The 16,585-nt window shown below is 38.1% G+C and overlaps 1 protein-coding gene across 1 annotated transcript; it reads right to left on the reverse strand.

Moving 5' to 3' along the window:
• Positions 1-1,055: 1,055 nt before the first annotated feature.
• Positions 1,056-16,268, reverse strand: mnd1 (meiotic nuclear divisions 1 homolog (S. cerevisiae)). The gene is made up of 8 exons (XM_034129280.1): positions 15,953-16,268; positions 14,733-14,798; positions 13,688-13,745; positions 11,826-11,974; positions 10,546-10,620; positions 10,312-10,426; positions 4,277-4,321; positions 1,056-1,925 (listed from the first exon to the last, which is right to left on the reverse strand). The coding sequence occupies exons 1-8, from the start codon at positions 15,953-15,955 to the stop codon at positions 1,819-1,821; spliced, it is 618 nt and encodes a 205-aa protein (XP_033985171.1). The 5' UTR covers positions 15,956-16,268; the 3' UTR covers positions 1,056-1,818.
• Positions 16,269-16,585: the final 317 nt, after the last annotated feature.

Consider the following 16,585-nt stretch of genomic DNA (forward strand, 5'->3'; position numbering starts at 1 on the left):
TATAATGTTTGAGGCCCAATAGATACTTTTACTAAAGTAGGATTTTGAATGCAGTAGCCTATACTTGTGGGACTTTTTATACATTGTTGTACTAGTACTTTCATATTTATATCATTACATTTGTATAAATCTATATTTACCTTACAGTCAATAAAACCTATTAATTCATAGTGTTATTTAATGATGTCCTTTTACTAAGCCGATACAGCTAGGTTGAGTGAAGGTATTTAGTGGGTTTGCTATTGTATTGTTGGCCTTTTGTGATGATAATACATGTTTAACCAAAGAAGCTGCAATAAACAATCCTCTTTAAGAGAGCAACAGTGAGGTAAAAACTATGCACAGCCCTCCAGGAGAGCTTTGACATTCAGTGTTTGACTCGTGAATCAGTCGGGACAGGTTGGGCAGGTACACACATGAACACACACACACTCAGGTTACTCTGAGGGTGTGTCAGCTCCACCTTACCATGCTGCAACAAGCAGACATTTAAATCTGCACATTGTTAAGTTTTAGATTATCTTTAGAATTAATAACTTTACTTATGCTTTAGGAAGCATTAAACATAACATAAACAGGACACTCATTAGGCTATGGTGAGATTGCAAGGATAGATATATTTGGCACATAACATTTGTTAACAAATACTAACTATTCTTCTTTAATGGCTTACAGATAACTTGAATTAAGCAACATATAAATAAAAAGCAAGTCACGATCAACAGAGAACTTACAATATGTTTGCATATCAATCATCTACTGGAAAGAAAACTAAACTGATGTATAAGACAGGAAGAGCACGAACCACATTTAAAAATATTAAGTCAACAAACGCAGACACATTGGTTTCATCAACTAGGTCACTGAGTGAACACAGAACTGACAACTACCTGTTTTGCATCTGGTTTGACAGAGGAAAGAGGGAGGAAATAAGCAGGGCAGCAGTCATTCTCGACATGTCATGACAACAGTGATCCTTTTTTGGTCATACAGAAAGTGAGTGTGCAGCTCTGGAAAATTATGTTGTGCTTTTGTGATAAACATTTGAAATCCCAATATTTCAGTTGCAATTTATTGAAAAAATTCAAGCACAAAAATAGGAGGGTGTTAAAACATTTACTTGCACTGTGCACAATGTTTTAGAATGAATGCGACTGCCGAAAATGTTTTGCAAAACTCAAAAGGACATTTTATTTGCAGGAAGAGAAAAGAGGTCCTGGAAAAGTAAATGTACTTTAAATATTTATAGCACTTGTTAACATAACATATCCCAAACACATTCTCTGTAGTTTAAATCCCTTTCAGTCCCAGGGTTCTTTTTGTGAACAAATAGGACTGGATGTAGCCAAAAGCTTTTTTACTTTTTTTGTCCCAGCCGAACTAAAACTTAAAGAAAAATCGCAATCATTTGATTCCTCAACATCTGTTTAAACCATATACATTAGATCATACGATACACAGATGAGTTAAGGGTTGATTCCTTTTCCATCATCAACTTAGGGCTCTCAGTTTCCATGCAAACAGGTGTCCCGAAAGTCAGGGGGCTAGATTGTGTTCATCACAGAACCCCTTCACCCTTCGGGCCACTAATGGTTGTGCTGCTCTTCTCTGGTTTCACCAAAGCAACATATCAGCTGATAAAGTCCATCTGCCACAGCAAAACTACTGATATCCATCCTTCAAGCCCACACAAGGACTTTCATATAACTCTTATACACAGAACATAAACTAGAACTGCTGAGACCGGGGTAACTGCCTTCAAACTGAGGCCTTTGTTCCCTTTTTTGTGATTATGAACCCCTGTAGAAATGCTGGCAGTCACTCCATGTAGTCAAAATCCTCTGGGATCCCAAAGGCTTTGTTCATGCGGCTGTCATCAAAGTTGAACTTCTTCTTCGTCCATGACTTGATGGCAAAAACATTGTCTGAAAACAAAAATAAAATTGAGCCAAGAATATACTGTGGGTATTGTCCACAGTATTGATGTATAATATATGTAATATAATGTAATGTAAAGCGCTTTGAGCACTTGGAAAAGCTCTCAAATAAATGCCATGAATTATTATTATTATTATTATTATTACTGATGCAATGGCCTTTCCAGTTTTTTACATAGTATTTTAGATAGTTTGAATTATATTTAGATTCTTGAATTGGAGAATGATGGTCGAGTCCAAGAACAAACCATCTGTAATACTGTTCTGAAGCACTAACTCCATGCTGTTTTGATAAAGGTTGAGGTATTTTGGCTGAAATGTTGATTAATACCATCTGAACACTTCTGAAGACAGATTGTTTTCCAGGTTATTTGGGTAATTACAGAAGAATGAATGTGGTTGAAGCTGTTAACGAGAGAAGGGGCCCTCTTTGACAGAGCTTCTGATTGTGATGTGAGTGGTGCACAGTTTTTGTGCTGATTTGATCCCTTTAATCTTTCCAGTAGAGTTATGCATGAATCATTGCCAAACATTTCAACTACTTCTACTTCAGAGTCATTAAAAAGCGGCAGATTGTGGATGTGTCACCGGTTGACTGAGGAAATCAAATAGCTCCCTTTAGATTAACACCAGTTTTATCAAGATCTTAAGTCAATAAACTCTGAATCCTGCTATTAGTAATGCCTTTCGCTTGAGTCCTGAAGGATCACTGTACTCAAGATGTGTGAGTGGTGAATGGTGTCAGGGCTTGTATGCGAGTCTCTTTGTGTGGGTGTGTCTCAGTGCGACGAGGCTACAGGTAAAGCTGCACAACACCGCTTGTGAAAAGTAAGGCTATAGCCACAGGCACTTTAATACATGAAGGGGGAGTTGTTACATAAGACTGCAGGAGTCTGTTGTAATAAGCAAAAATAACGCCAGCTATATATTTTTTTGAATAAGAGGCACACAAGGACACAGCCTCTTTTTCCAGCAAACATTGTAGACTTGGCTTTTCTGTTTGGATTTAGTTGAAAATGCAACAATAGAGTAAAACAATTGCAACTACAATGGAATAGTGCAGACCTTCTGTTTAGTTTCCTAGGTTTTCAAAGCTGCTCTACTGACTTTGGTGTGTGCATGGGTTTTAAGTGGTAATGTAGAAAGAACAGGGATCTACAAAGGTTTTTTTTCGTAATCTTGAAACACAAATCAGACAAAAATCTGCGATGTAAAACACAATATCCTTGGCAGCGGTAAAATCCAGCTGATTGAAAGGACTAAGGAAATTGTGCTTGTAACAGGACAGCTGTGAACTTTACAGCTTGTACTGTAGTAAAGCTTGTACTTGTTCTCAGAAATCTGCTGTACATGCTTCTGTGTGAACACTTTATGAATCTGTCTAGCTCTGTCCACACCGGATGAGGGAAGAACAAATCATGGAAGAGGCACCTATGACTCACAGTGTCTTTAAAGGACTATAATTCTATGGAAGTAAAGACGAAATGTGCCAACAAAAACCGACACCGTGATTTGAAGACGGGTTACAGGCAATGTTGACCCTGAAGAATCAAAACACCACAGGTCCCGCTGGTAACCATGATCCCCGTGGGTCAGCTGTCGCCAAGGTTACCGCTGAGGTCAATGAATGCACACAGAGAGCATAAGTGTTGACTGCAGGGAGGTGACACAAAGTGCCCTTACAGCTCGATGCTCTAAAGAGTAATCAATGGAAATAAACCTCCCACTGGGATCCTTAAGTTATTTCTGTGCTGAATATCAGACAACTTTCTGTGATAACTGTATTATTGTTGAGTTAATCGGCAATTTATGATTAGAGGGGCAGAACATGTATTGTTTTAGGTATTCCTTCCTTCCAAGAATGAAAAATGTTTACAGTACAAGGTGCAGCTTCTCAAATGTGAGGGTTTGATGGTTATTTTGGGGTATACAAGATTAACCTGAACACATTTTGATTTTGAACTGTTGGTTCGAACACTTTGACATTTACCAATGTTTTAAAGAGCAAAGGATGAGAAGAGTGTAATCAAACAAATAATCTGCTGATTTGTTTATAATCCGACCATAAATTGCATCCCTAAATATAATTTTGCATATCCATTAATCTGTTCTGAAAATTCAACCACTGGCTGCTGTAAAAAGAAAATCATCACAATTTCCTAAAACCCAAGGTGATGTTATCAAGTCCAAATGACTAAATGTACTAATATGCAAGACAGTTAAACCAACAACTTTCAGAATCATTGCCAATGAATTGTTCTGTATAACTAATCAACTAATTGTTGCAGCTCAATTCTACTTGATAAATGTGCTTTTATTAAAAAGATAAAATAACTCACCTGTCCACCTGGAAACAGCATCTTTTGCGACACCATTTGACTTTCCTGCAAAACAAAATGTATGATCAACATGTGCGCTATTCCTTATTTATGCAATGTGTTTTAAGAGTTAATTATTATTTATACTGGACAGAAAATACTACATGCAATCAATTAAAATGTAATGAGACATTTCATCTTATTAGATTCATGTATGATACTTCTATTGAGTGAGTCATGCATTATTTCTGAAAAAAGACATCATCTGTGATTGAAATTTGAAGACACCAACTAAAAATCAACGCCACAACACAAGATTACCCATATAATTAGGAGCTATACTTAATTATGCTGTGTACAGAGAATAAAAGAGTTATGTTTTAGATGAGGGAAGCAGTGTTCATTTTGTGTTGAAATTCCTTAAGGCATATGTTTGTTTTGTGGACATTGTGCCAATGTGAAAAAAGCAATGTGGAGTAATTGCCTCATGAGAACACCCAGCTGACATGCTGTTGACCTCAGAGTAGAAAATGTTTTCTGCAACAAATTTACTCCACGTCTAGTAAACTCAATTACTGCCACAAAACTCTGAACACAAGACAGAAAATACTGGGAACATAAATGAAGGTTGGCACTAAACAATGTCCTTTATATAGGAACGTGTGGTCGGTGAAGTGATGGTTGGATTGCTACGGTCATACTGTATGAACAAGTTGTGGAGTACTATGAAATCCAAGTGGACAGCTGAGCCTAAACCTCCCCTGCAGCTGCAGCTAGAAAAAACCCATCGAGAAACCTGACGTAGATCTGAGCAACGTGCTGGGATTGTGTTCAAGCTTTAAGGGAAATATTTAGTGACCAATAAAACTGAATCCTGAAACAACAGCAGGTAACATCATCGAGTGTCTAGGTTTTAAACCAACACTTTTGTGGCTGCTGTGCTATGAAGACTGCAGATGTGCTCAGATTACAGCAGGTTTTGGCTGATTTCTCCTTGATTTGTCTTTAAAAAGAAAACCAGAAGAGTGATCTGCTTCAAGGACTTGAACAGTAGCAATGTCATTGACTGTCAGCAATGATCATTTCAGCATTAATTGAGATTGAAAGGATAAAAACAAACATTAATAGCAAGAAAAAGAAAAAGCAGCTGCAAGTGGGAGGGACTCAATTGCATAACTTCTGACTCATAGACCTGTGAATGGGCCTGCGTTTGGCTACATGACTAATGTTCTATTCTGCTTATCTGAACCAGATACATCACGGTAGTTTGCTACAACCTGGGAAGGACAACAAAGACGATCACAAACTATGTTTACCTTTGGTAACTAAGTAATTTAAGAACTCCAAAATCATCCATACATCTGTGTATTGTTGTTGTTCTCCTTCAAAATGATTGTAAATAAGTCCAACTGCTCTTCATAATGTGTCATACCTGAAATACCTGTGGCTGTGTTTTCTCTCACGTGTTTTTTGCCCTTCCCATGTTTGGTGTTTTGTTTTTTTAGCCACACCTTTTGCCACATATGCTTATTGGTATCTACTGTATGGGTGCGGTCACCACTGTAAAACAATTTGACATGACAAATGCAACTTGAATGAAAATGTTATTTGTCAACTTGTTGCCACTTATACTGTATGTTTTGTGGACCCGACAGTGAGCATGTATGACGTTAAAGCTTTAAATAATACATTAAATAGGATAAAACACAGCGACTACAGTCAAATACATTCAAATGTTGGACTTGCATATTTGTTTCTATCATTTTAGCAACCACTGTCAAATCATTCAATCTTTGTCAAACATGCGCACAGCAGAGGTCATCTCAAATAAATCCAATAGCCAATAATTAGTACATAATACATATTTGGTGTTGGTTACATGTGCCGAAGGTGAAATTAAGGAATATTGTTTGTGAAATATTTTATTTATCATTCAAAATCTTAAATACCCATTCAATATATTAAAGGGGTAAGTGGTCAAAATGTATGTGTATTATTGTTAGAACAGTGGTGGAAGAAATACTGCATAATAAAATGTCACTTAAATAAAAGTACAGAAGTATTATTTGCTAAATGAACTTTGACCATGGGTTCCAACAGACATCTACTTAAAAATAGTCTCTGAACAAATGAGTATCACTTCTGGGGGAACAGGTCTGAGCCCATCCTGCAAGACGAGTCCAAGCCTCCTCAGCAGCAGACAAAACATAAAGTCACACACAGGAATAGAATCTCTCTGAGCATAACTCAAGCTGCACTGACGGGAGATCGTTATCTGTTATCAAAGCTGTGTGTGTGTGTGTGTGTGGGGGGAGGGTTGGGGGTAGTTATAAAAGAAGAACATATAAGACAAGCAAAGAACACATGATTTAAAGTAAGAGGAAGTTTGTCTTCTCGCCAACTAATGGGTTTATCTGTTGAATCTCTGTGATTTATCTGTGCACATACAAGTAGAGCAGAACATTTAGAGAAGTATGTACAGAGAAAGATGAGAGACTGAACTTTCACAATAGCCTCAGCTTACACAGAAGATAGATGACAGGTAATAAATAAGAAGGCCCTGGATTCTACCCTCTGGATGTAAAGATAACATGAATATCTCTGCCCCATTTCCAAACAAGTTCATACAAAAGCCTCTACTTACAGAGGGGATCAATTAAAGTTGAATAATATGAAGGCCCTGAAGTCTGTATATACCCTCTGGAAACAAAAAGAAAATTCATATCTCTGCCTCCTTTTATGTGATATGTAAGACTTGCATGTATTATACTTAGCCTAAATGTTTTATCAACAGTTCAATATTTCAAAATAAAAAAATGGCAGTTTTTCCTTTCCCCACTTTTCCTGAGGTTGAGATCTATTATCCAACAGCTGTTGCAGTGATTACGCTTGGCAATGAATGTATCACAAGCACCAGAGGCCGAGCTCCTGCAGAGTCTTTAACAACGTGATCATGAAGTCATTTCTCTGGGCAGGGAAACAAATATAAATGTTAAAGGAATGGGTGTTTTTTCTGGATTTTAAGCACGTTTTGGCACCAACCTTAAAACACATTTGTAATGTATCTACCATAAAGTGTAAAGAATAGTTGGCAGACCACAGCTGTCGTAAAATATATCACATTGGCTTTTCTCCTTTTAAGGTACTTAGGCTGCGTTTCAGACCATAGACCGCAAATGACTCAGATCTGTTTTTTCAGAGTGAAAAGTACAAATAGAATAGAATATAATCGGAGGGATGAAACCCTCTTTAATGGTCACACATGCAGAGCACACAGCACACACAGTGACATTTGGCCTCTGCATTTAACCCATCCTAGTACCAGGAGTCTAGTACGAGGAGCAGTGGGCAGCTATTGTACATTGGAGTGAGGGGGGAAGGGGGATGTCCGGTGCCTTGCTCAAGGGCACCACGGCAGGGCAGGAGGTGAACTGGGACCTCTCCAAGTAGAGGTCCACACTCCATATTTAGGTCTGGTCGGGGACTTGAACCGGCGACCCTACGGCTCACAGTCCAAGCCCCTACTGACTGACTGAGCCACTGCCGGAATCACATGGATCTCTTGTCTTTACAAGTGTGATTGGGACCTCCTTACTGTATGTGGTCGTAATTCAGATACAGGTCTGATTTTATTGACATACAGTATGACCCAATTCAGCACTGGCAGGAGTTACTCATTGAATACATACAGAACTCTTGTGGAGAGGCATTGACATTAACAGATGTAGATGGTATCGTAATATTTTGGATGAAATCCATTCAAGTGAAGCCATTTATATTACAATCCCACTACTCTGGGATCTGACTCTGGCCACATTAAAAAAATTATTTGAACAGCAAAACAAAAAAATATGATCTGAGAAACTAATTTGGTCTTTTGCTCTGAACTGACTTTCTATTTACGGTCAAATTAAGGACCTTTCTGGATAAAGCCTCTGAGAAATGTAGCCATGATTATACAAATGCAAGTACTGTGGTAAATGCTTACAATACTGGAACTTCATCTTAAACTTAGATACAAAACGATAACGGTATCTATGGTAGAAAGTCTTCATAGACATTTTTGGTCATAAGTGAATCAAATTACTTTATTTGTAAGATTGCTACAACAGTTATTTGAACTTGAACTCATATTTTGATATCAACTACATTAGCCAGGAATGATTTGCCTGCATGTCTCTTTTGTTGTCAGTAGAAGACATAATATTAATGTAATGCTGAAGTGGAAAAAAAACAGCAGAAGTGTGTGTGCAGACTAAGTGCATGCTTGGTGAAACAAAGGGAGGTGCAGGTAAACCAAGCAGACATTTTTATGACACCACACATCTCACATGTGTACATAAGGTAACACCCCCCCTTCACCACAGGTCAGCTGTAACAAGAACTCAAGGCGGTGTAAGATTTTTGTAATACCACTAATGGCTGTGTGCATTGTGGGGACGTATTATAGAAGAGGTGTGTCAATAAGTCATGGCCAGTGGCCTTGTCTTCGCCATAAAAAGCTTTTAACTCCAAACCCTCAGAGCTGAGAGGTCAGAGGTCACACTGCTCATTTAGAGAGCAATTAAAACTGACATGCAAGTTTAAGAGCTGAAAAGCAGAGGTCTGTGTCTCAGCAGGAAGCTGCTCACTGTTCACACTCATATCGTCTCGTACCTGCATGTCACCAGTTTGTGGTTCCAGCTGACGGTTAAATACTGACATCAGAGCGTATTTCAAATGTTGAGCAAAGACCACTTGCAATCAACTTTTCACTTCCTTGTTCACATATGATTCAAACCGTGAGAAACTGTGACCCTGCAGACCAAATACATGATCGTTCACAGCAGTATGACGTGACATCCTTTAATCAGACCCTGCACAACTAAATCATGTCTTTAGTTATGTCATATTAACTATGTTCCTCTGTGTTTGGGAGGATTTGCATATACACGTTCATACAACATATAAATGTGGTCCGTCTCTGTTCGCCAACACAAGCTTTTCTTTATTTGAATACCTTGGTTAGAGCCTTCTCAACAGCCAGGAACAGCTACATGTTCAATGTCATGTGTGAGGAGAGAATGGTTTTTAACACTTCCTGCCTATGTTATTTTTAGCACTATGAGTCAAGGGTTTTGTTTACTGGACTTCTTTGCAGTTCTTTTCTGGTACAGTTTTCATTAATGTACCTACAGTAAGTCTATGTTGAAAAATGTACAAGCTTAAAAAATGTCTGCCAACTGTATCATAGTCCTATTTTTATCACTGCTATTTGTGACAATTAGTGGGAGGCTGAACTGAAATTGTCCAGCACCTAAGGCACAACTCAGTATTCATTATGGGGTGTGAAACCAGCTCCTCAAGTGGTTTGTTTCACTAACGTTGACCACCTTTGCCTCTCTTCTTATAGAGATCATTACTGAATGTAACAAAAAACACCATCTGCCTTCATAAGCCACCTCATGTTGGAATCAAGTCTCCATATTTGTTTAGAAAAACATTTTTTTTTAGCATTATTTCACTAGATACAAGCTATATTGTCAGATATTTCTGGTAATTGTCAAAACCTCCCACAAATATCTATAGAGATTACAGAATACATACATGCTTTAAAATCCAGTGGCAACAATTCATTTGACATTACATGCACAAGACAAATTCAACAATGAATTCCTTGTGTATCTGCTTTGTACTGAAGTGGCTGTTAAGCTACGCTGCCTATATCATGAGTCACTACATACACTCAATGAACAGTCAAATGGAAGCTTTGTCTAATGTAATGCAGTCCAATACAGCAGCTATGGTTGTTGTTGACCCAACATATTAAATATAATCCATTCTCACATAACTTCACAACTCAGTTCAGTTTCATAGAGGTGAATCACCAGCACTCTGACATGGTCTCAAACAGTTAGAGTTTCACTGAGTCACTTTATGAAGCTGGATTGTATTACGTTTTACAGGAAGATATATTTCTCTGTTCAGTGATCATAGGTGACTTGATTGAAGCGAAATGCTTTAAACAAACTCTTTGAAAATGAAAAAGAAAGCAGTCACGTTGCGTCTGTACTCACTCATCTCCTCGACGACCTCGGGGTCACATTCTCTGTACTTCTCGAGCTCGGCCTGCAGCTGCGTCCGCTCCTCTCTCAGAGCCTGCAGCTCCTTCAGCAGAGAGCCTCTCTCCTTCTACACACACACATCATTTGGGTTTTATGAGTGTAACTCTAATAGATTCATTATTATTTTTAGCACATTTCATTCACAATACATCATGATTTTGGTACATTTGATGAAAAGGTTCTTACTGTGTCTTGACGTCCTACTTTCGCTTTTTCAACCGCTTTCTGAACAGACGCTTTTCGCTGCTTTGCTTCAGAGATCTGGAAAGTTAAATAGTCTAACATTAGGCACATTTCACACACATTTTCCACCAAGGAAAACCATGTAAACAAAACACATTTTCCTGTTTCTGGCATGAAATAATATTATGTTCCAACTTCAAAGTGGGGAAACAGTTGCTGAGAAAACACAATAATGTCCTGAACGATAACAAATCAACATTAGTTAGCACATCTTTGACAAGGGAGCAGAAGATAATCTGGCTTTTGTAGCTTTTAAGCGTTATGTAAACCTCCCAAAAATCTCAGTTTCCTATGATTGCTCACCAGTGCATTAGAGGCTAGAGGTTTATTGATGGTAGAAGCTAATTATGTTGTGCATTAGACTGTCAAAGCATGCTCTAGTCTGAAAGAAAGGAAGCGGGGTTGTTATTTGTTGTTATTTACTTTTTCTAATGTACAATTTAGAGCCATCACTTCATTATAGTCATGATATCATTCATACAATTGACATTGCTGTGTTGATAGATAATATCACTTCAGTTTAATTCCACATGACCAGACGACACTTATTATACTGATCATCTGCTGTGGCATGTCATCCATGTCTGTGTAATGTATAAATGATATGTTATTATTTAGTGACAGATTGCGGCTCTAGATCATTTCACTTCTGTTGTAGAAACGTGGAGGCCATCGCTCTCTGAGGAGTCGCCACCCTCTCACCATCTGCCTGCCATGCAACAGGAGAGGGAGCGCAGCACACAGCGAGGAACACCGAGACAAGGAGTGATACTTCTGACACTACCAATCTCCCAGCAAAGCCACCAAGTGCAACATGGGAGAATCTCAGTGCTGAGTTATTAATAGTTGTATTTTTTGGCAGGAATTCTCTGTTTATTATCAATAAAAACATTGGGGAAATAATATGAAACCAAAACACTATGATGAAAGATATCCATTATAATTCATCCACTGCCTCTTCCTGTCATTCTATTACCAGAAGCACTACAGTAAGCAGAGTCTTCTTGACACAGAGACCACAGCTTTGGTTCAAATCTATCTTATCCACTTGTTTTGATGGAAAAATCTATTATCATCTCTTGTTATGCTATACAGAACAGTCTCTGTACGAGAACAGTCTCTGTTCTGTACAGCGCAAGATGTTCTTCATCCATTCTGTTTTGTTTAATAACATTTGCAGCTTTTGAGATATAAGGTTGTTTTTTAACACCGAGCGTCTTCACCTGGCTTTCCAGATCCTCCAGTTTGTTCTTGCGAGCGTGCAGGGCCTTGCTGGGAAAGGCCCAGTAGTAGTTGGACGTACCCACTCTCTCAGAGTCCACCATGTTGTCATCCACCAGGCTCTGCAGCACGTCCTTCACACTCATGGGAGCTTAAAGCAGCAGAGAGAGGAAAACACACCTCCTACATTACACATACACACTCCTTCATTTTCCATCATTCCTCTGACTCTCCAGCAGCTATTTGTGGATTATTGATTTGATTTGTGCACGACTGATTTATACAGGAGGTTTGATTGTTACACGCTGAGAAGACTTAAGGTGATGTTCGGATGTTAGGTTTAACATTGCATTTTTACTGAGGATTTTGAAAAATACAAGAAGGTCTAATTCTTCCTGTTGGCGAGGCGTACCACTCGAATGCTCGCACATCTTCACCCTCACATCTGCTGCCTATCGGGCTGTTTCATGCTTATCTGAGAGAACATTGCATGAGAGGATGTAACAGTAGAGGAGTTCCTTTTTGAACAGTGTCAGCGGTGAAATGTGATACTCCCACGCTTCACTGTGAAACTGAAAGAGCCTATCTGCTGTGTTAAGGGCTGAGCTGGATGTTGAACAGGAGCAAAAATAAAAACGAGATGCGAAAATGAAAGACGCTCTGGATGGATCAAACAAACTCTGTATGTGCCTGACTCTAGTCCTTGGTCTTGTTTCTGTTCATGTGACTCAGATAGCTTTTTTGGCCTTTTTTCAACTTCTGCTTTTTAATGGTTACCAGTATTGTATAACCACTATTTGTTTAAAGTAGCTGAGATCGCTTTCTTGGCCTCTTTTCTCACATGTTCCCCCCCTTCTACAGGAACATGTGCCCATAGTGCAGAACTCTTGTTGCCCCCTCCCCCATCACTTAGTAACTATATCATGCCCAAGTAAGGGGGACAAAAACATGTGCTTTTAATCACAGCAACATGATCCAGTTTCTCTAGATTAATGTTATGTCCACTCAAACATACACAACACAGCTTTGTTCCTCTGCAGCTCTTAAAAATGCAAGATCGTGTTTTTGTTCCCCTCTTTAATCTAAGCTCAATTTTGACAATGAGGAAATGTGTTTCATTTAAAACTAAAAGCTTTCAATGGTTCTCTGCACTGTGAGATTGCTGCTGTTGATAAGGCTGGTTCTGCAGAATAAATACAGTTAAGATGGCAACAGCTAGTCCTGGTTGCCATGGCCATGTTGCAAGCATGTCACCACAATGTTTTCAAGAAAGCATGAGGGTGCAGTGCCTGTTCACACCGACTGTATTGTCTTTGGAGATAATCTGATAGAATATTACTTATTAAAGACAAAACTTGGTATCAATGCATCCATACCCCATGTATGACATTTTAAGAGCACTACAGTTTTATATCTATTGTTCACCTGTCGAGAACGTGTTGAAAACGTAAAGAAATTCTCTGCTGATCTCACAAACATTGTAGATTAAAAGTCCTTCATGTTTTTTATTCAGATCATATTTGGTATTTACTTAAAATACTCTTTTAGGCTAAAATGCATATTCAAGTAAAGTGTACTGCAACAATTAACAGCTCTGTTCACTGTCAATTACCTCTTAACAATCTGCAGACTGACTGGATGAAGAATTATGAAAATAAGAGAATAATCAGTTCCAACATTTTTATGCTTTGCCATTAGAAATCCCTCGAGTGTCTCCTGTTCAGACTTAGCTCTGAGAATCATGTTTTTCTTTTCTAAAAATATAGTAATGACTCCACAAACCTTTAAACACCAGCAAGGGAAACACATACACATACAAGAGCAAACCAAAAAGTACCATACAAAGCGGTGGATCAATACTCACTTATGCCTTTTTGCTTGGGGGCGATCTTCTCAATGTCTTTCAGCTGAAACACATCTTTCTGAGAAGAGAATATATTGAAGATTTGTAATCACGGTACAGTCGAAAAAGGAACAATTTAGCATCTATCTGCAACCTTATTTAGTGCTAAAATGTTTTCAACTTTCCCTTTTTAAGCACATTAAAGCCATTGTTAGGCCAGTCCGTTTAGTTATGATATGTATGTGTATGAAAGAGAGTAATCCTTTGGTAGCAGTTTGCAAGTTGGCTTTCGTCTTCTTCACAATAAGACAGCCTAATCAATATGAGGGATAATGATTAAATACTTATTTAATTGTGTTAAATTCAATTAAAATGCATAATCATACTGTACGGCAGCTGCACCGCCCTCAACCCTAAGGCTTTACAGAGGGTGGTGAAAACTGCACAGAACATCACCAGGACGGAGCTGCCATTCATGGAGGACCTTTACTCCCAGCGGCTCAGGAAGAAATCCCTCCGGATTATAAAAGACCCCCATCACCCCAGCCACAAACTGTACTGTCTGCAGCCGTCTGGCAGGCGCTACCGCAGCATCCGGACTAAAACCACCAGACTCAGGGACAGTTTCATCCCACAGGCAATAAGACTGTTAAACACCTGAACTGTTGAAATAACATCCATAACATTCATCTGGCTGCTACTTAAAAATTATTTTAAAATTATTTATCTATTTACCTATATATCCTATTTCAATAACTTGCATATAGACTCTTATTGCACTATTTCACTTTTGAAACTATTTTTCTTTTTGTATTACCATTTACCATTTACTTGCACTATATTTTTTCTGTTTATCTGTGTTTTGTGTTGCACTGTTGGAGAAGCCTGTGACATAAGATTTTCATCGGCATAACTACACTGTAGCTATGTTCGTATGACTAAATAAAGAACCTTGAACCTTGACAAGAAAGTACAGTGATCAGCGAGTTTTGTGTGCAAAGTGTATTTGACCAAAAAAGGGAATACTGAGGCCACATATTATGTTAATGTTGTTCTTATTTCTTACCGTTTCAAAGAAAATTTCCATCATGCGACTTCTCTTTTCATCCAAACTTAGTCCTTTCTTCTTTGACTGTAACAGATAGTTTCATGTCCCATCAGGGCAGGGTCATTTGAACATAAGCAACTTATATGCAAATGTACTACACAGTCATTTAATAAGTGAAAGTGGCAGTAAAAACAGCATGAGGGACTGATAAACACTATTCAGCAAGGATCAAAACGTCAATATATAATGAACCATAAATAGCATTCGCAGCACTTTAAAAAGTTCAGGTTGAATAAATGCTGTGTTGTTGGCTTATTAATGCACAGGTCAATGCATCTCCATTATTATTATTATTATTATTCTACTTTGTATTTATTTCTTATTACTCTACCATTTCTCACTGCTATGAGAAAACAAAGGCTACTTTATTATGGGTTGTTTTAATCACTACAGTGCACTAGAATGATCTGCCAACAAATCTGACGTTTTCCTTTCCTTAATTACCATGCATCATATTATATTTTTATTTAAACTCTTAATGACCAATAGAGCAAAAGCATGTTGTCATAGCTAATCCAACACCTGCTTTTAATGTGTTTATAACAAGGGTTGCTAGCAGACCACAATGGACATAAACCTTCGGCGTGTTTTGACCATAGACTGTATATATTGTTTTGAAGTATGTAATGACAATAGTGCAGTGTTATTAGTGAGTTTATCAAATACATCTTATCAATAAATAGTATCAAATAAAATCATTAAATCAAAGCTATCAGTGTTGTTGTGTTACAGCTTCCGGGCACCAAGGGCAGCACCGAGCCACAGTGTACTCTGCGAGGGAGAAGAAATTATAGATTTTAAAAGGTTTAAGTTTCTGTAAAATAATGGACACGACCCAGTACGTCTTGTTTTGATTATTTTACACTTTATTAAATAGTTTATTTTGTACACCCCATGGATGTATAAAAAGAACCTAATAAGGTTAGTGTGATGGGTGAAGTGCTAGAAGTTAGCACTAAAACGTTAACTCTAAGGTTATTGTGTTAAGTGTATCCATTCTAAGCATATAATCAGCTTTAAAATGTTAATGCTAACTCAGAAACATAATGTGATTAAATTGACAGGTTATTTCCGGTTGATGGCTGAAGCTGATGTTACCGTTCGCTAGCAGTTTGCTTGGTAATGCTACCTTTAACGTCCCTATGAGCACTTGCAAGAAAAGGTAAACGTCTACTTACCATTGTGTAATGTTAGTCGAACCAGAAACGATCACTGACAATAGGGTTTTCCGTTACAGGATGCTATAAAGCGCTTTTGTATGTTACTAATCCAAAAGAAATCTTCCCAGTACTGAATTTCCCGCGGAACGGTGTCATGGGGCTTCTGCTGCCTTCGCTGCTCCTCGTAAACTCGAAAATATACCGCGATGTACACCAGAAAAATATATATATGTTGTTTTAACTTAATGTATTCTTCAAGATACAACGCACATGTGGTCTTTTCCATATTAACATGTTTGAGCGAAAGAAAACCTTGAGAAACGGTCATGTTTGCCACCGTTTTGGATCGTTAGTGTCGTGTTGTGATCAGTAATGGTTATTTCCGACTGCATAGAAGGCAGCATTATTATAATGGGGAGGAGCGATGTTGTTTGACTTGAACTCGTGATTTTCTGACGCCATCTACTGTCTAATAAAAACATTGTTCAAATAAAAAAATACTTATGCCACTTATTACAATAAATATCACATGCATCTTCTTTCCTTTCCCTACATTCTGTTACTTGTAACATTTGTTTTTATGCTAAGACATTTACTGCAACTTTTAAGATGAAAAAGAAATACAACTGTCATTCCTGCCCTTACAGATAC

This window comes from Trematomus bernacchii, unplaced genomic scaffold (assembly GCF_902827165.1).
Source record: "Trematomus bernacchii unplaced genomic scaffold, fTreBer1.1, whole genome shotgun sequence".
In the NCBI taxonomy this organism is placed as follows: Eukaryota; Metazoa; Chordata; class Actinopteri; order Perciformes; family Nototheniidae; genus Trematomus; species Trematomus bernacchii.

Excerpts from the sequence above, each read along its gene's own strand:
- mnd1 (XM_034129280.1), bottom strand. Across the intron at positions 10,427-10,545 it reads AAGTAGGACGTCAAGACACA|AAGGAGAGAGGCTCTCTGCT; the intron begins GTAAGAACCTTT and ends GTGTGTGTGTAG. Across the intron at positions 1,926-4,276 it reads TGCTGTTTCCAGGTGGACAG|ACAATGTTTTTGCCATCAAG; the intron begins GTGAGTTATTTT and ends TTTTGTTTTCAG.